This window comes from Dermacentor andersoni, chromosome 10, assembly GCF_023375885.2.
Source record: "Dermacentor andersoni chromosome 10, qqDerAnde1_hic_scaffold, whole genome shotgun sequence".
Lineage (NCBI taxonomy): Eukaryota > Metazoa > Arthropoda > Arachnida > Ixodida > Ixodidae > Dermacentor > Dermacentor andersoni.
Genome location: NC_092823.1, coordinates 39,405,322 through 39,429,238, shown reverse-complemented (window position 1 = coordinate 39,429,238; position 23,917 = coordinate 39,405,322). Strand labels below are relative to the sequence as shown.

Genomic DNA, 23,917 nt, shown 5'->3' with positions numbered 1-23,917 from the left:
GAGAGACCACAGGGAAGGCAGGGCAAAGGCTGGGGGAAATGGGAAAGGGTCGGGAAAGGCGTGCTGGGGAAATCTGACGGCGGAGGTAGACTCGCTGGGGCAGAAACGAGGAAGAAGGGAATTGCATCTCCCGGAGTCGTCGGGAAAAAAGAGGGAAGAGCGTCCGCTTGGTGTCTGGGGGGAAAAGGAAGAAAGGCACGTCGGGAAAGTTTGGGGAGGAGGGAATGAGAGGGACGCGGCATCCTCCTCTCTGCAAAGCGTGCGCGTACGCCGCCGTTCATGCCGAGGATCCTGGCACAGCTCGTTCCCGAGGTGCATCGCGCGCGTGACATTTCGGGCCGGCGGTATTTAAGTTCCCGCAGCGCAGGGGCCACTTGAAGAGCGTCGCTGGTTGCTCGTTGGATCGCCTGATCGTGGTCCGCCGGTTCGTCGGTGCGGGAACTCTACCTCTCTTCTTCTGAACGCGAACGCGATCAGTGCGTGGTTTTCTGTTTGCCGTGTGGTGCTCGGTGGCACATCTGTACCTCGCTGACCATCGGCTCTGCGATTTCCGAGGCGAGTTTATTCGGTGAGTGTCAAGTACCTTTTTAAATGAGTAAGCATTTCTATGACTACCAAACGAGGAAACCCATTCGTCCATCCGTCTGTTACGTAAGACGAATTGCTATAAAGAAATGTGCTTCACGTCGCGCACTGCCAACAGATAAGCAGCCATTGAATTGATAAGGGTGATAAGGAGTGATAAGGCGTTATGTGGGTCTCATCACTGTTGATAGTGGTTCGACGTGTGTGGATAAGTTGCTAAAGATCAATAAGGGCTTATAATTGTTAGATCAATTTTGATAGGGTTAATAAGCACCAATAAAGGTTGATAAGAGACGGATCAAGTATGATAGGTTGATAACACCGATAAGAGCTGATAAGGGTCGGGTAGTGTCCGATAAGATCAATAAGGACAGATGAGGGCTTATAAAAATCGTACCTATTGCGATAAGGTTGATACTGACGGATAAGGGTTGATAATGCTTGGACTCTGATAATGTTGATAGCTGATAGGGGTTGATAAAGATTCACACTGGTCAGATCATGTTTCATAACACTGATAATGACACCAGGCTGCGTGGAGATGAGCACGTGGTACAATGCTTACGCATACTTAGACAACTCCCAGAGGAGTTTGTGTGAATTCTTTAGATAATCTTCCTTTTTTTTTCTTGTGCGATACCGAAAGCTAAGTTTAGCGATTGAAAAATGACGCGTTACTGCTCCGTAAAAACACGCAGAAAGTATACACATCTTGTAATTCTGCGCTGGATTAAATATATTTACCTCGCTTTGATTGTTTTCATCGATCCTATAGATATAGTTAATGGAGCCTCAATATCTCAATTTACGTATTCGAAACTATGCCTGATGCTTCGAATGAGCTCTTTGTATTTTTTATGTATGTTGAAAGCGAAGTAAAAAAGGGCGAAGATATTGTGTGCTTTCCTCTGAACTGTGTTTTATTTTGTGTGTAGATGGTACTTCTTAGTCCTAGAGTGAATTATAACCGGTAAACGTAAGCGAGTGATCAAAATAAGCGGGACCACAAAAGGTGCAACCGGTATTTTGTGGCAGACGTTGGCGATGTTCGCGAAAAAAAATATTTATTTGAAACAGCGGACTGCCGAGCTGAGTGCCAGAGCTTAATGATACGCCTGCTCATTTATCTTTTCACAGTAAAGCTCTTTTGACGTTACAGTGAGAAACATTTGCTCTATTGTGTTACTCGTAGGACGGGAGATGTAGTAGTTCGTTGCCTTAAAAAAAGTTGAAAAGTGTGTCAATTTTCGTGTACAAGAAACGCGAAGTGAAAACTACAAACGTTCGTTGCACGAATTTGAAGACAAAGAGGAGAGACACAGGAATAACAGTTACTGACCGCGATCGTTTACTGCGATTATAAATTTTCAGATAAAAATTATAAATGCAAACATGTACCCAGCAGCTGGCATCATGCTGGCAAGAACACAATGTGGCGAAAGAAGTATGAGATGCTCAACGCAAAACAAATCTGTCCGTTTATTGCCGACGCTAAAATGTACCACGTTTCTTTCTTCGCAGAACTTAAGGCAACTTTTCACATTCAGCAAATTTATATTGCTTCGATGACCGCACACGTTGACGTACGATGCTGCAGTGAATGGGTACGAACGAATGTCAAAGTCCTTATATTGCGCGCGGAAATTGATTGTTACGAAACTCTGGGTTCGGTACCATGGCGGCTTGATCCGCGTCTGATGACCTTTCGCCGTCGTGGCTAGTCGCCGGGCCCCACCAAGGCTGCAAACTTGTTTCTTTGTGTGAGTTTTGATTCATTTGCGATCTCTGCGCTGAAATTGACACCGAGTATTAACGAACGCTTTACTATAAGGAATGATTTGAAAGTAAATCGGTTCACCGAATAACTTGGTAAATGAAGATAGTGTAGAGGCATTAGTATACTTATTAGAACGCTACTCGATCATTTAGCTGCCTGTTCATGTTTACCATCGCACAATTGCTTTAAAAAGGCATTCTTAAAAAAAAAATATTCAGCATGTTTTTTTCCATTTCGTCGCATCTGACTTGTATTCATGGCTTAATTAAATTGCTGCCAAAAGATATATCAATTTCGACGCATTTGCTGACGCAGTTGGCTGGTGAGCAAAAGTGCGGCACACATGCAATTCGGGCAAAGCGGGAAACTTATTGGAATATCATGTATTTACCCATTCCAAGGACTCGCGTCAAGAGCCTGTCTTTCTTTGATAACACGAACATTTCAGTACCGGTTACAAATACAATTGTTACAACACATTGTCAAAGCAATCAATACACTTTTAGTCTGCAAAAGTAACATATCATCGGACTGTAGTCTGTGTTCAGCCAGACTTTGCTTCTTCGAGGAGTTCTTGTTCTGTGACAATTGTTTCAATCTTAGAACACTTGGGTTGTCGCTTTGATAATATATGCAATTACGCCTAAATGCAGAAGGATTTCGCCTCAGACATGCTGTCACTGGAGGCATACTTATTCCGGGATCATTTCTCACGATGGCGTTTCCTCGAAGCCGGCGCGCTGCTTTAAAATTCCCGTCCGCGTCCCGAATGTGCCCAGGAAACCCTGTTATCCGGGCATGGCCGTTGCCCTGGCAACGCTTCGCGCTCGCAGACCAATCAGCGTCGAGGACGTGAACTTTGCGTCGGCCCGCAGCGTTGCGCCCTTTTTTTTTCTTGTTGTTCTTCCGAAGCACGTTCTGCTGGGCGCAGTTTTTTTTTTCAAGAATATACAATGTTTCTTTTGTTGCGAGTGTCCGTTGTCGGCGTCTGCGTTCAACGCCCGTCCGAAACAATATTTCTCGTCAGGGGATACTTGTTGAGCACTCGCTGAAAAGCTCTCGGCTAGGTTTTTCTTTTTTTTTGCTTGATCGTGTGTCTGGGTCTTTGCATTGTACGCGGTTGACAGCATGCTTCGTGCAGCCTACCGGCGTTATACGTATCATAAGTGGCGAGGTCATATACCTGTACACTACGCAGGAAGGGAAGTCATTGTTGAGTCATTCCTGCCGCAACTGGATAGAACGGATAGAACGTGTTATTTAACATAACTTTTTTCCTCAACAAAATGCGCGTGATGACCCGTAAAAACAAACAAACAAACAAACAAACAAACAAACAAACAAACAAACAAACAAACAAACAAACGATACCGCATCCCGAACTGACCATGCATTTGGCTAGACAAGTTCTTAAGAAGAAATGGCAGTGCATAGACTTGCTGTAGTGTAACGGAATTATTTAACGTCTACATTCCGTTGAGTGCCGCATAAACGGCTTTTAAAGGACCATATTCCCATAAGGCCACAGGAACAGTATCGCTATGCCGGAACAACTTCAGCGACTAAACAAGAAAAATAAAAAATAAGAAATTTTGTGTTTCATTTGTAGTAGACAAAACGATGTTTACGGTAGAACGTCAAAATAAAAAAATAAGAAATGTTACGCAGATCGTAAATATCCATGCTCACTTTCGTTTATATCTAAGTAGGGAAGCATAGCACTTGGCAAGCGGCTAGTCTCCCCATCACAGCACCCCTAAAATGCTATTAAGTTGGACGATGCCGAGCTAATGTCTCACCTCAAAAGCATTAAACGGTCCCTCAAAAGCCTTTGACGCCTTATGCCGGAACACACCCGCATGACAGGGCAGCTATGAATTCACATAATTCAGATCTATAATACTGCGTCGCACACCACCGTAGTGAAGAGGCGTTGCCGGTGTTACGCTCATTTCCATGCATTATCAAACAGAGCGTGATGCTGCAAACAGCTCATGTTTCTCCAGTGCGAAATTTTTCATGGCCATTTTTCTATGGAACTCACTGATACAAAATAACAAAGGAGGCATTGGAGCGTAGCAGTCTCGCTGGTGGCTATTACGCGTAAAATAGTTGTCTTTATCCTGGTTTCCTTGAATGCGAAATGACGCTGCTGCGATGCAGTTTTGTCGCTTGAAAAGATAACAGAAGGAGATACGTTCGTGAGCACTTATGTTCCCCATTAAGTCCGGCGATGGCTGCCAGTAAATAAGTACTGTTTCGGTTTAAGAAAACTGTCCTTAGCAAGCTCCTACAAGCATGAACCACTTACACAGCTGGTAAAAGGCGAATTGCTTTTGTAATTATTGCCTTGGGCGCCGTGAAGGCGGCAAGCTGTTTCGTAGTGCTTGGGCCTCGGGCTTCTCCGCAAGTGCGCGAAAAAGAGTAAACAGCTTGCGGAATGGCGATTGACGGTTCCTTAATAAATCTTGACTAATGGGTGTACGCGTGCACTGGACCTGAACCTGCTGCCGCTTCAATCAATCCCTGCTGATTAATTACTGTGCATTTTACGTAATTTGCGCTCGCAATTTCGTTCCTGTCGACATCTCCATAGTGCTCTACTTGACAGTGTGCTTTCGAATATTTGCAGATAGGCGGAAAAAGAAAGAAAGCTGGTGATATTACTTCTAGAATGATTATGTATCCTAGGGAAGCATTCAGCGCGTATCGCACGTTCTGATTTCTATTGTTTTTCTGCTTATACGCACGGCGTGTACGCATGGACTGGCTGGTGCGCGTAAACTTATTTCGTTTATTGTTACTTAGCTTTTGGCGAGTGTATGCTGGTACTGCAAGGTCAAGTCGGGCTGTACACGTGTATGTTGTAACGAACGCTATACTATCTTCTTATTTAGCGAGTAATTTACATTGACTTCAAGGTATCCTTATTTTGCCGCAGTAACTAATCTCATTCTCCTCCCTCTCCTTCCGCGATCACAGGTCGACGTCGTAGGGTCACCATGCTGTCATCCGCTGACGCCATCTTGGCCTTCGTCGGCGCCATTTTGTGCGCCCTGGCCGCAAGCGTCTCGTCGTATCCCTCGAGCCCCGTCTACGGCCGTCTGCAGAGGAACGCAGCCTCTTATTCGGAAGGCCAATACGCCCACTCGGATCCCAACTACTACGCGCTGCTCCGAGGCGACATGAACCTTGGCGCCCCAGCGTCCTCCCCAGACTGGGGTCAATTCCTACCGTCTCCATGGACCGGTGGAGTGGACGCCTACGGAGGAGCAGGTTCATCCGTGGTCGTGCCCCCAGTCGCTCCGCAGTACGACGACTACGCCGACGAGTACGACTCCAGCGCGACGGGCATCCAGTTCCCGCCTGGCGCGTCTCCCAACTTCGGCTACGACTGGTACGAGGCCCAGGCGCAATCCGAACAGCAGCAGCGGCAGCAGGCCCAGCTGGAACAGCAACAAGAACTGCAGGAAGCGGCCGTGTTCAAGGATCTCCTCGCCAACTACTTGAGCAAGAAGTCGGAAGCCGGCGTCTTCGTCACGAGAGACTCCGAGAAGAGGTCCGAGACGGCAAAGAAGTACACGGTAGCGTCCGCTGGCGGGCGGGCGACGAGCACCACCACTAGGCCTAACGTGGCGGTACTGACGGCGCCCCGCGACAAAGGAGCCACTGCGTCTGAGCACGCGCCCTCGTCGTCGGTGACGTCACCTCCGGTTCCGCAGCCGACGGACTCTACCTCGTCGACATCGTCAGCGGGTGCACGTCCGTCTCCGGTCAGTCAGGAAGGCGGGCAGAAGGAGTACGCCATGTTCCGACCTGTGGGCACAGCCGAGAGCAGAAGGCCAACGTTCTGGCGCGGAGGAGCCAAATCTGGAGCAGCTGCCACGGTGAGACCCCTTTTAGTTTAGTGATCACAATCACCACCACAACCACCACCATCATCATCTTTAAGTGAATTGCAGAGTGGAGGGCTCTCTTTATCGTCTGCACTTACGTTGTATTGCGTGAACAAAGTTTGTATGCGTAAATAACTTACGAATATAACATTAGCGAGACATGCTTCCCAGAAATAATATATGAAGTATGTGAGAACATTTAATATGAACCCCTACGTATGAATAATTAATCAGTTGCTGCTGTATTGTGAGAATAATTGAACATTTGGTTTTCGAATCTGTAAGCGCCATAAACTTTCTCACGTCTGGAACAAATACCGAAGCAGCATTCCCTGCTAAATCGCTCATGTACAGAAGTTTTTAGGGTATGCGTATGGAAAGCACAGAAATACTTGCGGCTAGATCCACGCATGAGGCAAAAGTTTGTCATGGTGACACTTTCCAGCTGCACACACTTCTCACGGAAAATAAGCTCTGAAGTAAATAACCTACACGGCGTTAAAACCAGCGATGGTATTGCCTCAGTTGCTCAGTTTGCGTCTTGTAAGAAAACACGATTTTCTTATAGTACAGTACTGGAACCCGGTCCATGCGCTCCACTTAAGTCAGTCTTAATTACGCAGCTCGTTATGAAATTGTAGCCTTGAGTACCTTTTTCTACCCAAGCTTTGCTTTTCAAGGGGGTCTGATTCCGCCGGGTCTTGTAAAGGCCACATAAATACCGCGCTTCAGCTGTTTCCTTGCGTTTCTGAGTTTTCTTCACCTCAATAAGCACAACCCAGTGGCAAAGTACCCTCTACAGGCAAACGCTCACTAGATGGCTGACCAAGAACTTCTCCAAGCTCAGTGCCAGACGAAACTTGCAGAATGTTTAGCAGTTTTTTGTTGCAACAGATTATTTATGGCCCTATTATTGCTTTGTAGTGCGCGTGTGGGTTACAGTGTTCTTGCACGATGACGGTTAGTAACTCTCCTTGCATGCTGCGTTGCGACATCAGCAATGTAAATCGCAGGAGCCGAAGGGTCCGGTAAAAAAGAAGCCTCGCGGTCACGTCCCGGCACGAAACCTTTCTTTAGCAACTCTATTTCGCTTACAACGTGCCAAGCTCGAATCAGTCATGTCAAGCGGCAAAGAAAAGCGATGCAAGAACCAGACCCCACCCCGGCCACCCTTCCACACGTGTAATATGGGCAATTTATCACGCCGTAAGTTTTTTCTTCTCTAGAAGTGTAAAATGAGAATAGTGGCCATTCATGGTCTCTTAAAAAAGGAAAAGGTGAAAGGGAAAAGCTGTGCGTGGACTACTCCCACCTCTTGGCCGCAGCTAAAACCGGCTTTACATCTTCCTTATCCACACTCTCATGGATACAAAAAATATCGACGGGGCAGCTTATGAAGTGGAGGCGTATCGAAAGTGTCGAAACAGGTGGTGCCCGTGAGGACGACCTTTCCTAAGTTCGTACGCATCCACACCGCTGCGAACGAAGCCACCGTTCGCAGCGCTGGGAAAAAGCGTGGGCGACGGGAACGTGGGTGGGCTGCCGAAAAAAAATCCGACGGCTCCGGTCGGGGCAAGGCGGAGAGCGAAGCTTCGACCCTTTCCTATGCCGAGACACCCACGGGAAGGGGGCCGTCTATGTATTTGGGGATGGGGCGGGTAGGGAGGGGAAGGAAAGGTCTTCAGAGGAAGCGATCATGGCAGTCAGCGGCAGCAGCCGCGGGCGTGACGTCAGGGGCGCCGGCTTGGTGCGTCAGCAGCATGCGTCACGGCAGCGCCGGCCAATGAGGAGGCGGCTCCATTCATGGTTTCTGCGTTGTCCCCTCTCCTCTGCATCCCGTGTCCCTGAAAGCGAATACGAGCGGTTCCTTCGTTTCTGTGGAAGGTCGTACGCTCGCTAATGTTCAATGGACGTCAGGCCGACCCCTTCCCCCCCCCCCTCCATCGTCCCCCCTTCCCTCCTGCCAAGGAAGTTTGTAGGAAAGACGGGAGGTTTGCAACAAAAAGAGAGGAAGGGCGGCAAAATAACTTCAGAAGCGGGAACCTTGTAAAAGAAGAGCCCCGTTTTAGAGTTCGCGTGTGGCTTTTTTTTAAAATTCATGTTCAGTGACTGCTTAACAAGGGATGATTACGTTTCGCGTTTTCTTACCCTCTCTGGTTGTTGAGCGTTGTTGTCCCGACGTTTGGAGACCAGCGTGAGCTACCCACCCGTCTCCACCAACCCCCTGGCCCCTTCGCGCTCTCCAGGATATCGACGTGCCGAAGCTATTTTGGGAACGTGTCGCGTTGCGTAGTACCGCCCTTCGTAGAAGGCAACGATGCAGGAATAAACGTTACTCTCGTGTCTGTACGAACTGCATTCATCACCACCACCTCCTACTTCTTTCTTTCTTTCTTTCTTTCTTTCTTTCTTTCTATCTTTCTTTCTTCCTTTCTTTCTTTCTTTCTTTCTTTCTTTCTTTCTTTCTGTAAACGCGCAGTGTCATCCGACTGCGAGAGCGGAGCTGCGAACCATTGGCGTGTTTCGATACTGATATGAGACGCGCACGAAGCGACAACATCCCGTGATTGCCGCGACCTTCCTCTTCATCTCTTATTCAACAAAACGGTTAAGAAAACACTGCTACGCTCAACTCCTCGCTTCTGTCTTTTGCCGTTGCGACCGCTACGCTACGGCGTTTTGCTAGTGTTCGTTTATTCTTCTGCGTCTTCTCGGATGCGTTCGATTCGCACCGGGAGGGCCGCCTGGCGCTTAGAAATGATGGCGATGACGACAAAGGGCACTCCATTCCGAGACGTCTCGCCTCTCTAAATAGCGTCGCATTGTCCACGCGCGCAGGGAGAGTCTCCCGCCAGCGTTAGGCGATGAATCGACGTTCAAACCAGGCCCGTCGAGCAAAAGAATTACTTCCTCCTTCTTTCGGTTGCAGCGGTGGTACGAAGGCCCCTGCTTGTCTTTCTTTCTTTTTCTTTTTGTACGCTGGCAAAAAGACCATTTTGGCAATTCTGTGCTAGCAAAAGCTTGTCTCTGATTGAAGAGAAGACTGCGTCGGAATGGTGTCTGCGAAAGATAGCCGCGAGCTACGCTTCGATGTGCGCATTAGTTTGCTCCGGTGGAACTAAAAAAGGCAACCGCTCGCTTTATTTACTTCTTTTTCTTGCCTGGAGACGGGCCTTTTCCTTTTCTATCGTCTGCTCGGTCGCTCGATATTCGGCGCGGCGCATCTATCTTTGGCAGCGCCACGGTTAGAAAGAGTGGAGACTAAAGATAGACCGGTTGAGCGCAGTAATCTCGGAACTACGAGACGGACATTGTCAATGCCGCGTGGAAAATAGACACCGGTGGCGAGGTTGTCGCCTCTTCCATGCGTCTTCGTACGTCTCTTTGAACGCGGTTCTAAAGAAATAGTTGACGACCCAAGAGTTTGCTAAAGGAAATCTCATGGCCTTGGTATAGTGGCTCACTTCCTGCGACTGTTTAACAGCATGCGTCCAGATTAGTCAGCGTAAATAAAGTTGTCTAATAGCTGCAGGAACTTCACTGCGAAATCTTGTGTCGTTTTATTGGTCTAGCGCGGTACCATTATGCACTCAAAGAGCAATCTGTCAACAACAACTTCGCATAAGTTGAAAGCTTTGGATTGCGGGCTTGGTAATGCATTTCCGACGAAACGCCAGCGTACGGAAGAAGACTAAGACGTGTCGTTCTTTTGTCTACTTCGCGCTATTAATGCACCTATCAAAAGGCTTCATGCAGCTCGCATGCATATAGGATTCGACATCGCTGTGTCTATTCGTGTAGTAGGGCGTAATGCACGCGTGCAGCCTCCATTCCCCTCCATTAGGTTGTCGCTGCGATGGACAATAACTGTGTATGCGTAGAACTGTCAACAACACATTGCGGAGTACCTTTGTTTCGCAATCTACAGCGCTAGGCCTAATAATGGCGGTGCCATTTACCAACGTACTCGGTAAACACCCATTCGTCCAAAAAAAAATATATATATATATATATCGTTCCATTCAGAGGACGGCAACAAAGCATTTTCGGCAGCACTCGAGATTTCGCAACGCAGAGCCACGGCGTCGTTGCTAAGCCTAACTCGTCGATCCCATGCATCAATATTGCACACGTGCGGAACCCCGACGAGGCACTGCCATTGGTCGTTTGCGAAATGACCACCTGCCGTGACTGGGCTATTTTGCGTCGCGCGCGGCACGCGACGCGGGTCCTTGGGCTGGAGCTCGGATTGACCTGAATGCAGATATTCAGCTCTTCGCTCTGAGCTTGGCGTGTGCTGTGCTGCGATAAAACGAAGCCGAAAGACAATGGAGGGTTGGGCCTCACCGCTACACGCGCTCATAATGAAGGCAATGGCCGGGATTTGGCCCGCTTCGTGTATTTCGGCCCTTTGTTTTTTCGCTTGAATATAAGTATACAAATGGCGGTGCTGGTCGGAACCCCAGTAAGCTCCTTTCGCGTATTTATCTCGAGGAAAAAATGAAGGCGAGCACGTCAGACAAGAGTGCTGACTTCTATTCCCTCAGCGTCGCTGTGGTCGTGGAAGTACCATTTGATTGTCGTGGCGTGCCACCGCGCTAAAGAGGTTGACGCACGCGACGGCATAATGGGAACAGGTGAAGGTGTGCTGTTTTATTTGTGGCGAAATAGAATTTCGAACGTTTCGTTTAAAACAGCACACGGACCATGACGTGTACCTGCGTGGCATGGGCGATGTGCGACACACGGCAATCACGAAAAAGTCTCACATATGTGTCACCCAATAGAAAACAATCATGACGCACCTCTTCGTTATGAGTTTTGTTTTTCTTTTTGTGAAAAAAGGTTCATGGTTAACGGTGCTATAAGTCTTTTCTTCAAGGTGTACATCTTTAGCCTTATGTATTCTCTGCTGGCGCATCGATTGCTTAACTTGTGCGCACGAGTCTGAGATGGATATGTTTTTGTAGTGCTTGTTTCTACAAGCTTTTTTCTTTGGCACCGTTAATAGTTGGAAAAAAGTCCGTGGAGCCATTGCACATTGTACGCTCATTTAGGAAGCGAGATCTCGCACAAAAGTATAAGCGGACTCAGTGATAAGTTTTTGCCATTACAACTGAGGGACGGCTTTTACAAAAATACAATTAGCAGCACCAACAAAATGCGGCCGGTACCAAGCTGGAACGCTAGTCCAGACTGCAACTGGCGAAGTCAGTCATCACAGGCTTAATCGCCCATTCTTTTTTTTGGTAACCTGCCTGCATTTCCTTTATTAGCTCTCTTTCACTCTATGGCTCTCTATTCCTCTCTTTCTTACTTTTTCATTTGCTTTTATCTCCCACTATGGCAAACGCAATTGCTACCGGGTTTTTCTCGAAATTACAATTCCCGAGCATTCGTCTTGTGCGCGAACAGGTCACCTTTTGGTCACAGTTACGTTGCCACTCATTGCTAAGAGTTGTCGTTTTTTTGGTCTATTGTCTGTTTCGCGCTATTCATTCGCATACCAAAAGGATTTATGCTAAGCCCAACACGTTCTGTTGATTTCGTTGCAGCACGGAAAGGCGACGAGGTCGAGGTTTGGTCGCTTCGCTGACGACAGCCTGACCGAGGAACTGGACCAACTGAAATCGCAGTAGTCGCAACGCAAAAGCCATCATCTCCTGAGTGCCCGCAAGCGACACCACGCGGCCTTTAAGAAAAGTATGGCAGGCCACTGATTTTTTTCCCGTCGTCACAGGCAGACCTTCGCCAGAGATGACCAGCCGCTACGTCAGTATGGTCTACGTCACCATCAAGCCATATATGCTGTATGTAATATCGCGTGCCAAGTGATTTGCGGTTGGCGGTGATGCTCCTTCCTCGTGGCGTATCACTCCGAAAGACCTTGTCTTGGGCAGCAAAATAGCCGGTTCATGTGTGCTCCCCCACCGTTTCGAGGTATACGTGTGACATGCGCCTGGTGTCTTGTGTGAGGTGCAAATCCTATAAGCTTCGTTTCATGGAGTCTAAATTTCAGTGGTGAACTGTTTGCACAGTGATGGCGAAGACTTCTATGTATAATGAGATCTATTGTAATCAGTGCTTTAGGCTAAGCTTTCCTCCTGCTCGGGCACTTGTTTAATGATACAGATTTTCTATTGTATAATGGCAGGGATGAGCTGTGAATACGTGTGGCAATGCTGTGCGATTTTTACATTGATGAAAAGAAGTCTTACTGTAAGCTGCATTCACATACAAAAAAAATGGACGTAGTTTCAACGTTAGTAAAATATGTAAAGGCGAACTGTGAAGTAACCTCACTAGGGATGAGCAGGACTTACCATCTATGGGAACATAGTCGTTCACCAATCGGAGTTGCCTTTAAGTTAAACGAGTTATACAGTGATTGGGCTTTTCTAGAACTCTTATTTACGATGTGCAGTCCCCAGAACTTGACAAAACTGAAAAGTTTGACTGCTTAAGGTTTAGAACTAAGCCTCAGGGAACGGGAAGCATGAACAAATAGTGTGCTCAGTTTAGAACGTGTTTTGGTGCGTTTTTCCTTTGAATGTCGGGAACGATGAATGCGTCTTAGGACACGATGAAAACGGGGAGGACGTTTGCTTCCACAAGTGTGCTGAAAGAAACTTGACCATCAGCATACAATGAAACGCGGGCGCAAAATTTACGTATCAGGAAGTCCCTTGAGCAAGATAACATAGAACTACAACTTGTGTTCACTCCGTAGCTGATTCGTAAGCACAGAATATTCTAAAATGTATCCTTCGGAGTCTAAATTAGGCCACTGTTACAAATGAATGCCGACCCATAAATGCAAAAACGCATTCGAGTCGTTCTCGGCAGTTAGCGTTTGAATTTATTGCGACAACACAGCGTATGGCAGTTGTTCCACTGAAACTGCATAGGAATGTGAATGGTGCTTTCTTAGGCCTATTATTAGCACGTATCTCTGTTTCCTACTGCAGATTAGCGTGCTCGTCGGATACGTGAACCGACAAAAACGACGTAGGTTTCAAGCAGACTTGAAACAGCTGTCCGCAGCATATCTAAGCGTCACCCATTTGAAAGTTCTTAATTAGTCAAACGAAGTCATTCAAATTTTGCAAACGGGTATTATGGAGATGTCAAGGGCTCAATTTATTTTCTACAACGTTCTGTTGTGCCAAACCTCTCCGAGACAGGAACGATCGGCGCACCTGAGTTCCTATCAACGCTCCTTTCCACTGTAACAAAGGGTGCACTTCTCCGCCATGTGTTTTGTACGTCTCGTACAAAATGGTACGGGAGGAACTTCAGAGCGAAAGGCGAGTACGTCTCTGAGCGTACTTTAATCGAGGTGCAAGAACTCGATTAGTAGCGGTGCGCCGATGCAATATACGTGTCACACCCACACCAACTAACCTCTGTGTATGCGCAAGTAGCATTTGCGCTGTCACTATGCGATTGTGCAGCCACTAAGAAGGCGGGCACGATCCGGTCCCCTATTTGATCTCGGCGACTCCCATCAGCCGTCACTGTCCCCGTATCGATTTTCGAGAGAGCATAGAGATTTAGTCTAACACTCTCATAGAAGTGCTGAATTGTGTTGGACGAAATGTCAGCTTTGAACCCTCCGCGATGCCCTTATCGAAAAATAGAATGCTTATTTTTCTAGATCAGTAAAAAAATAAAAAACACACACCAAAAGTTAGTGATAGGACGCTCAAATACTTTAGAGCAGGCGACAAAGTCTTCACCCTTTACAGCGCTCTTGCTTAGAGGGAGTTTGCGTTTAGCGGCGTAGTCATGTTTTCGTAGTTGGCCTCTGTTGATGTTCGTAGGTGAACGTTGGTGTAATCCCGGTTATGAAAGATGGTGCGTGCACTCCGAAGATATAATATCTATACTATAGGCCAATTCGAGTGTGACACTGTCGCATCCTCACAGATGCTCTCTCTGTCTGCTTGATCTCGTGGCTAGCTCCCTTGAAGAACACAAAGTGATCTTTTCACGCAGCCTGTTTGAATTTGTTCTGGCTTGCGTTAGTCACTTTCATAACACTAGTAAAGTGAATTATTAAACAAGAACGTTAGAAAAGACAAAGGTTGTGCCGTTGAATTTTACCGAGAGCTTAACTGTTAGATTAGCGTTCTGCAGTTGCCGATAAATATGTCGCGAGTAGTCGTTGCTTGTCTGTTGACGTCAATATTTAAATTAATGGGCTGTATAGTATGATGCTGCATTTAACCTGTGCGATTGCAGTGCATTCAATAAAGCATGGTTAAAGTCTTCCTGAAGAAAGGTTACGCTATAGTTGACTATACAGATGAAAGAATCTAGGTGCATATAATCAAGACAAACGGAACCGCAAATTTTAATTTCTGAATTCCTTACCGTAAACGTCCTGAGTCAGTGTCCCGCAGTTAAGATGTAGGCTAGACGACCCAATTTAGTTCTCAAAGTGTTCCAAGATAGTGGGCAGAACAGTTCGAATCAGCATATAGTAGAACTAAAGTCCTAGCAATTGAGTGACCTGTGCGCAGACGCAGAAAAGCAAGAATTATCTAGTAGTTACGGATCAAGAACAAGAGGAGCTAACAAGAACCACAGTAACTAACCAAGACAATTAAGGCTATCGGTGCATTTAGTTCCTTCGCGTTACTGGTTGCAGCTCATGGATACTGCTTGTTGCGAAGAGCCTGCGGTGATAAACATGGCAGGCCTGGTAAAATTGTCTCTAAACAACCCTGTTCCACCATCAGTGTCATCCCGCATGTTGGTGATCCCCGTTGTAATCTCCACCGCCTTCACCCTAGAGACCAACGTGAGACTCAATAGCAGCATCATCAAGGCTAGTGCCTACGCCAAATTGTGGCCGAGTCAGTTACCCGCAGGTGATACTGTAAATAGGCATGCTGTGTGTCGTGCATTTATCCTTCGCGGGTAGACGGCTGAGATTGTTATCCTGTCGAAGTAGCAGATGTAAATTCCCGGGTATATTAGCAAATCTATGCGCTCATTTGCTGCGGCTGTTTGCGGACATGAAGGGTTACAGCCGTCACACTGACGCTGCTGGATATGATAACAGGTGCTTAAATGAAAGCTCGTTGCCGATACGGAGAGCAATCAGGGACGCGGCGAAAACGTACAAACAAGGTAACTGGACTTGGCGCGAGTACGTTTTCGCCTGGCTAGAAACGAATAACATTGGAAGGATGAATTATCTCAAAACAAGAATGAAATATGTAAGTCACGCAAGGACCTAGGCCCGCTGTCACAAATTAGTTTGTACGCTAGAGCTGTTAGTAAGAAACCGTGTTAGTAAGAAACCGTGCTGGCCAATACAGGTCTACGCCCCTACATCCAGTCATGATGACCAGGAAGTCGAAAGCTTCTACGAAGACGTGGAATCGGCGATGGGTAGAGTGAAAACAAAATACACTATACTGATGGGCGATTTCAATGCCAAGGTAGGCAAGAAGCATGCTGGAGACAAGGCAGTGGGGGAATATGGCATAGGCACTAGGAATAGCAGGGGGGAGGTATTAGTAGAGTTTGCAGAACAGAATAATATGAGGATAATGAATACCTTCTTCCGCAAGCGGAATAACCGAAAGTGGACATGGAGGAGCCCGAACGGCGAGACTAGAAATGAAATAGATTTCATACTCTGCGCTAACCCTGGCATCATACAAGATGTGGACGTGCTCGGTAAGGTGCGCTGCAGTGACCACAGGATGGTAAGAACTCGAATTAGCCTAGACCTGAGGAGGGAACGGAGGAAACTGGTACATAAGAAGCCGATCAATGAGTTAGCGCTAAGAGGGAAAATAGAGGAATTCCAGATCAAGCTACAGAACAGGTATTCGGCTTTAAGCCACGAAGAGGATCTTAGTGTTGAAGCAATGAACGACAATCTTGTGGGCATCATTAAGGAGTGTGCAATAGAAGTCGGTGGTAACTCCGTTAGACAGGATACCAGTAAGCTATCGCAGGAGACGAAAGATCTGATCAAGAAACGCCAATGTATGAAAGCCTCTAACCCTACAGCTAGAATAGAACTGGCAGAACTTTCGAAGTTAATCAACAAGCGTAAGACAGCTGACATAAGGAAGCATAACATGGATAGAATTGAACAAGCTCTCAGGAACGGAGGAAGCCTAAAAGCAGTGAAGAAGAAACTAGGAATTGGCAAGAATCAGATGTATGCGCTAAGAGACAAAGCCGGCAATATCATTACTAATATGGATGAGATAGTTCAAGTGGCTGAGGAGTTCTATAGAGATTTATACAGTACGAGTGGCACCCACGATGATAATGGAAGAGAGAATAATCTAGAGGAATTCGATATCCCAGAAGTAACGCCGGAAGAAGTAAAGAAAGCCTTGGGAGCTATGCAAAGGGGGAAGGCAGCTGGGGAGGATCAGGTAACAGCAGATTTGCTGAAGGATGGTGGGCAGATTGTTCTAGAAAAACTGGCCAGCCTCTATACGCAATGCCTCAAGACCTCGAGCGTACCGGAATCTTGGAAGAACGCTAACATAATCCTAATCCATAAGAAAGGCGACGCCAAAGACTTGAAAAATTATAGACCGATCAGCTTACTGTCCGTTGCCTACAAAGTATTTACTAAGGTAATTGCAAATAGAATCCGGAACACCTTAGACTTCCGTCAACCAAAGGACCAGGCAGGATTCCGTAAAGGCTACTCAACAATAGATCATATTCACACTATCAATCAGGTGATAGAGAAATGTGCGGAATATAACCAACCATTATATATAGCTTTCATTGATTACGAGAAAGCGTTTGATTCAGTCGAAACCTCAGCAGTCATGGAGGCATTGCGGAATCAGGGTGTAGACGAGCCGTATGTAAAAATACTGAAAGATATCTATAGCGGCTCCACAGCCACTGTACTCCTCCATAAAGAAAGCAACAAAATCCCAATAAAGAAAGGCGTCAGGCAGGGAGATACGATCTCTCCAATGCTATTCACAGCGTGTTTACAGGAGGTATTCAGAGACCTGGATTGGGAAGAATTGGGGATAAGAGTAAATGGAGAATACCTTAGTAACTTGCGCTTCGCTGATGATATTGCCTTGCTTAGTAACTCAGGGGACCAACTGCAATGCATGCTCACTGATCTGGAGAGGCAGAGCAGAAGGGTGGGACTAAAAATGAATCTGCAGAAAACTAAAGTAATGTTTAACAGACTCGGAAGGGAACAGCAGTTTACGATAGGTAGCGAGGCACTGGAAGTGGTAAGAGAATACATCTACTTAGGACAGGTAGTGACTGCTGATCCAGATCATGAGAGTGAAATAATCAGAAGAATAAGAATGGGCTGGGGTGCGTTTGGCAGGCATTCGCAGATCATGAACAGCAGGTTGCCATTATCCCTCAAGAGAAAAGTGTATAACAGCTGTGTCTTACCAGTACTCACGTACGGGGCAGAAACCTGGAGGCTTACGAAAAGGGTTCTACTTAAATTGAGGACGACGCAACGAGCTATGGAAAGAAAAATGATAGGTGTAACGTTAAGGGATAAGAAAAGAGCAGATTGGGTGAGGGAACAAACGCGCGTTAATGACATCTTAGTTGAAATCAAGAAAAAGAAATGGGCATGGGCAGGACATGTAATGAGGAGGGAAGATAACCGATGGTCATTAAGGGTTACGGACTGGATTCCGAGGGAAGGGAAGCGTAGCAGGGGGCGACAGAAAGTTAGGTGGGCAGATGAGATTAGGAAGTTTGGAGGGTCAACATGGCCACAATTAGTACATGACCGGGGTAGTTGGAGAAGTATGGGAGAGGCCTTTGCCCTGCAGTGGGCGTAATCAGGCTGATGATGATGATGATGATGTGCTGGACAATTGCGAAGCGAAAGTAAATCTGGCTAATCCGACCGACCAAGAAGGTGTCTTTACGAGCCACTTGCTCACGGAATGATACCTTAGACCTTCTATATCGACGTATTTGGTCCTGTGATTTGCACATAGAGGGACAGAACTATTTCAGATTGGTGCTAACCATCAGCTTATGGTTATGAGGTGACGATAGCTAACTTATATTTGACGAGATAATCTTAACGGTCAGCTGATGGTGCTGGGTGAAGTAAATGTGTCAGCGTGAAACAGCTAGGTCCCTCCTAAAGCTCCTCAATAAGCAGTTCAATAATTTTTCATGTCTTGAATGCAATTGTGGCGAAAGTCCTAGTGAATAAGTTTCAAAGCTTTTTTTAAGCTCACTAAAGAGATGCGAACAACGTAATGAAAACATAAGCAACCCCTGTAAGCAACCCCTGTAATTGCTGCAATTTACGAAGTATCGGATACGAAGATGTGAGCAACGTCGTTGGTGGTGCCATCCCGCAACACTAAGTTTGATAAGAGCATGGAGAAATGTGACCAGAACCGCCATCTTCTATTTAGGTGCTTGTGCGCACACTTGGGCAGCCGCACTGATGTACCTATAGCGGCCATCTTTGTTCCCTCGGTGTAAAACACCCGTGGGATACAATACATTTCAAAACGCGTTGGGACTCAACAAAGCGCCACATGTAGTTACTAGAGTTACTGCTGTCATACCCTTTCCGGCATTCTGTAAACTGCAATAGTAAAGAATTCTAGCCTCTCCGTGAGGCGTATTGCCGTTTTCGGAATGCCGGGTCACTGGAAATCTGGACGACAGTAACAACGCTGCTAGCGACATCTTGTGCCGTTTCCTCCAATATTTAGAAACATTTCTTGTGTTATATGGATATTCTTGATGTGACCGAAATAGCAAAAAAAGAAAAACAGGAAAAGGCTGTGTGTCAGCGCATATGTTCCTGCGGGCGCTTTACAGCAGTGGATAGCTTGTCGCTTGATAAAACTGTGTTCTCTGGTTATACTTTGCACTACAAGATGGCAAGGTGGCACCACCAACTCGACTGCTCCATTATTCCGTAAACGACAAAACGTTTACAAACAAGCTAATATGGTGAGACCAAACCTATCTGGCATTGAACTGTGCACGGAATTGGGGTGGTAGTCTCCTTTTTAGCATTCTACCCGTCGCAGATGGCGGAGGAATGCGGCACGTGTCTGTATCTAAACGAACCTTGTCGCGTCAAGAACTAAACGACGACTTTGAGTGTCATGTGCTCTCAGTCAGTCGTGTAAACGGCTGCAATGTTGTGTACAGCGTCGGTCACATTTACGTTTCACGTAGAGTATATACGAGTACGCGTCCGAGTGTGATAGTGAGGTTTGTGTGAAAAAAAAAGGAAGAATGGTAAACAATACACACGAGGGTCACTATGTGCCCATGAGTTAGAGAAAGAGTGTTACAGTTTCCCTGTGTTATACTAGAGAAACGTGTGCAGTTTCCATATCTACTGGCTCAACATTTCTGTTTCTTGGTGTACGCGTGTGTGTGTTTGTGTGTGCGTGTGGGCGCGCTAGCTCACTCGCTCGCTCGCGTCTCAGCCTGCCCATTTCGGGCGTGATAACCATAGATAACGAGACAGGTTGTTTATCTAAGAAGCGCTGGTGGATCTCCGGCAGGAGGAAGCAAGACAGTGATACATGTACTGCGGAAAATGAGCTTAACAACCTGGCAGTTCGAGCTGGTTGGTGTTTCGTGGCTAAAATTTACTTAGCTCACAGGAACTACGGACACAGAAATGATAATACAAACAAAAGCCTGGTGAGCCTTTCAAATTACTTTAAAGCAATACTGTGAGGGTAAAATGACTTCGACAGCCGTGGATTGCAGTTCGGCTTTGTCCTGTGCGGTTCATACCGAAAGCGGCGGTCATATTCACACGACGAAAAAGGGCACTTTGCTTTCGGTAGCCTCATTAGTATCAAGCGCCTTAGGTGGTACGCTTCCGTGACTACGACGATCACGTAAAAAAAAGTATTTGACATTTTCTTTGCACAAGTGATAATGGAATATTTGAATTCAGGAACGCCGACTACTCGAAAGAAAGGGTAAAAAAACTTGCTGCTCATCAGCTTTATTACTAAAAAAAATATCAAACTAATTTGCTGAGAGAGATTTTCCGTTCTTGCGAGTTTAAGAGCGCTAGAAAGGGTCTTAACATCCAACGTGTCCATATTTTTCACGGTACTCGCAATAATACTCCCGTTTCGTCAAGGACAGTGCGAAATTAGAAAAGTTACTATCCGCGTGGGAGACAGAGGGCATTGGACGTTACATCTCAATACTAGCGAAACGCCCGAATGACACCTTTCATTTTCAGAACGCGAGAAAAATACCGAACGAAACAAGTTTTTGCACAGTACCACTGATAACACCGCCTTGCTTCTTCTGCAAGCGCTTCTTTTCATATATGAGCCCAAGTGTAAGACTAAGAAACCCGATTTATGATTCCCAGCATGAACTGTCGTGATCCTACGTGGCTCCCGTCGGCGAGCGGGAAATCCGGTTCATTTTAAGTCTCGTCGACGACTCATCTGAGGACGGTGTGATATAGGTGTGCTTATCCTTACATCTTCACATTCTCTCTGTCTATCTCTCTTTCTATAACGAGTTATCTCTCTCGACGTTTCGCGTTAAGACACTGGCGATTGTAAATTCCACCGAGGTGTGTTCACGGAACCACAATCTTTGCCTCTTCTCGACTCGTAAGAGAAGAGGTGTGAATACATGTTTCTCCCCAATCTTAGCGCTAGTCAGCGGGTTAGCGTTGACGGCTAACTTTTGCCAGACTGTCTGCCTGCGTAGGCACCTGTCTCTGTGCATAGCGTTGACCACCAGGGCTTCGGAGTGAATCAGCGCTAAACTGTTGCGAAATGTTGTGGTAACCAGAATAAAGGGCTTCACCTTTCAGCTGTACTTAGTTTTGCGCCAATCACGCGGTGGTCTTTAGCGAGCAATCGCGATAAAACATGTTTTCATTACGGGAGCCGGCCCGTCATAAGTTTTGACCTTCTTTCTGGCACCGCTACAAAATAATGCCTGCTAATCGGGCCACACGGCATGGCAAATATTGACCGGAAATTGAAATTTTTTCGTCCACCTCTGGAAATTCGGGTGAAGCGAGGTAATGAGCTGCAATCTACACAGATTAATCATGCACTGCGGCTGGGCGTAAAATAGAACGCTTTCTCGTCTGCCATCCATAGGTTATAGTTGAAACTCCGCTGTTGGACCTGGTCACGTGACTCACTTGCACAGCTCGTTTTCACTCCGCAGCCCTGGCATCAAAGTGATCGTTTCGCATTTTGAGCATTGTATTAGAGTGTAGATATATTAAGAAAGAATGTCACCTATGATTCCCTGAGATACCGTGCCTGCATGTACCATCTCGCTCTATTGTACCGAACAAGCCCTACTATGAATCTTTCTCTGTATATTTTTTTTTTTGCACCAAGCCCTGTAGAAGAACGCATCGGGAGTGTGTTCCCGTAGGTGTGCTACCTGCCGAACCATTTGTACATAAATCGAGGAATTATTTTCAATAAAAAATATCACACACATACAACGATTGTGTCACAGCATTTCTTGCTCCAACTGACACGATGTGGCGGAGACGGCTTGCGGAGCATTCGGCGTTACGCACATCGACGACGTCACACTTAAGGGCCTAATGCAACGCAACGACACGACGCGACCCCAATGAGAGACACATGCACGCCAAGTCACATGCGCTGCAAACAACTTCTCTATGTGTTATGCTTACCTGCGACTTGTGTCTGTGAATCTGTGACGCTTATCTGTAGCGTCCGTGAGGTTTGTCCTTGCGCCTTTCACAGGGATTGAGCTGTTGCGCTGTTTTAAGTCCCAAAGCAAGCGCCAACTAGCCTTTCAACATGTCCCCCTGACGCCGCACTTGCCCAAAGAAAAGCGCAGACTGGCCATTATTCGCGCGTGACGAACGAAAAATATTTCCATTAGGCTGAGAAAGCAACGGAGAGTGAAGAAGTGGAAAAGCAGATTTGTTTGCTCTTTTCTGTGGAACAGAGAGAACAGAAGCAGGCGAGGTAGCTTCTGCCTCGGTCTATCCCAAGCCAGAGATTTATATCAGAGCCACAGAAACGGGATCTGACATTTGGAGCCACCACATTGCCAAGCACAAGTAAGTACACGCTTCTTTGAAACGCACGCAGTGTCGCCCTCGTACGCTGCAATACTTACCGTCGCAGCCTCCGAGCCGTGCTCGCTGACGACACAACTCTCACCGTCTGAGACCTGTGTCGCACAACGTCGCACATCTTGACAAACGTGAACATCGAGCGATAAGGAGCGAGAGAGAGGGGGAACGTTTTATTGGAAGAAAAGCAGAGAAGTCGGCCGGAGGAGCTTTGTCTCTGGCGTCGCTAATCTGTGTAGGGGAAAGGAGGAACGAGAGAGAAAGAGAGGCTGCGGATATGACGGTGGTAGCGTACAGTTAACCACGTACGGTGATCAACTATTCAAACGTGATAGTCAGAGTGTATGGCTTCCGGTGATTTCTCGCGCCACAGTGTGGCCGCTGGTCCCATCGAGCCGATGCATCGCGGTATATGCGATGAAAGAGCGAGAGCCCTCGTGATTCCCGGCGAGTTACTTTTGGTCACTCGCCGAGTGGCTTTGGCCAGCTGTGGCTGCTGGATGGGCTCTCGTATGGTGTACTTCCTCTCGTCTTTCGTCCGGGTTGCGCTGCCCACCCACAGGAACATGTGCAGAAAAGAAGCGCCTGCGACCACGCGGTCCGATTGTGGCATTCGAATCGTTGAGCACACGGGCGATACGCTTGCGTGTTCTAGCCACAGCACGCGTCTCAATGCCGCAGGCGCTTGTAATATAGCTCCAACTCGCTCGTTAGGGCGTCCGTAAGCAAGCTACGCATGGCTGCAGCCGCCCGAGTTGGAACTGCAGCGGCGTGGTAGGCAAAGCTTCGCTTTTCCTCGCCAATGGCTGACGATGCAGCTGAGTAGAGAAAGGTCGTCTGGTGAACGCGAGCCGTCCGCGACGTTCTTAAGGGCGCTTGCGTAACGGAGAGGCCAAAGAGACAAACACAACAAGCCCTACTTCGTGCTCCTACCTGCAGTATCAGTTGAAAGAAAACCGGGAGAGAGTGAACCCTGGGTTCGGGCAAGAAGCAGCCCAGCAGAATCGCAAATCAATCAATCAATCAATCAATCAATCAATCAATCAATCAATCAATCAATCAATCAATCAATCAATCAATCAATCAATCAATCAATCAATCAATCAATCAATCAATCAATCAATCAATCAATCAATAAATAAATCAATCAATAAATAAATCAACTTTACTGTGAAGTACAGTGTGGAAATAACTGTCAGCGCTGGTTTAAGCGACTTGACTGTAGGCCCTTGAAACTGTGATGAAGTAGTAGTTACAACATATTCTCATTAAAACAGAAGTACAAGTGAATGAAACTGTGATAAAGCAGTAGTTACAACATATTCTCATTAAAACAGAAATACAAGTGAATGTACAATAAAAGCACAGTGCAAAGGAGTATAAGGAACTGTTTGCAAAGCAACCAGTATTGATAGAGGACTAAGAATAAGGGTGCAATAAATGAAAGCGCGCAAAAAAATTGCCAGAAGAACGTTGGGAAATTGGGAACTCAAGTAGGTGCCGCTGAAAAACTCAACTAGCGCAAGAAAAGTTTCTTCCTTTTTTTTATTCGCCAGCGACGCAAGTGGCCAG

At 46.7% G+C, this 23,917-nt stretch overlaps 1 protein-coding gene across 1 annotated transcript; it reads left to right on the top strand.

The window, feature by feature from the left end:
- The first annotated feature begins 411 nt into the window (after window positions 1–411).
- LOC126519308 (uncharacterized) lies at window positions 412–15,946 on the top strand. The gene is made up of 3 exons (XM_050168933.3): window positions 412–568; window positions 5,345–6,249; window positions 11,814–15,946. Exons 2-3 carry the CDS (start codon window positions 5,365–5,367, stop codon window positions 11,895–11,897), a joined length of 969 nt encoding a protein of 322 aa, XP_050024890.1. The 5' UTR covers window positions 412–568; window positions 5,345–5,364; the 3' UTR covers window positions 11,898–15,946.
- Window positions 15,947–23,917: the final 7,971 nt, after the last annotated feature.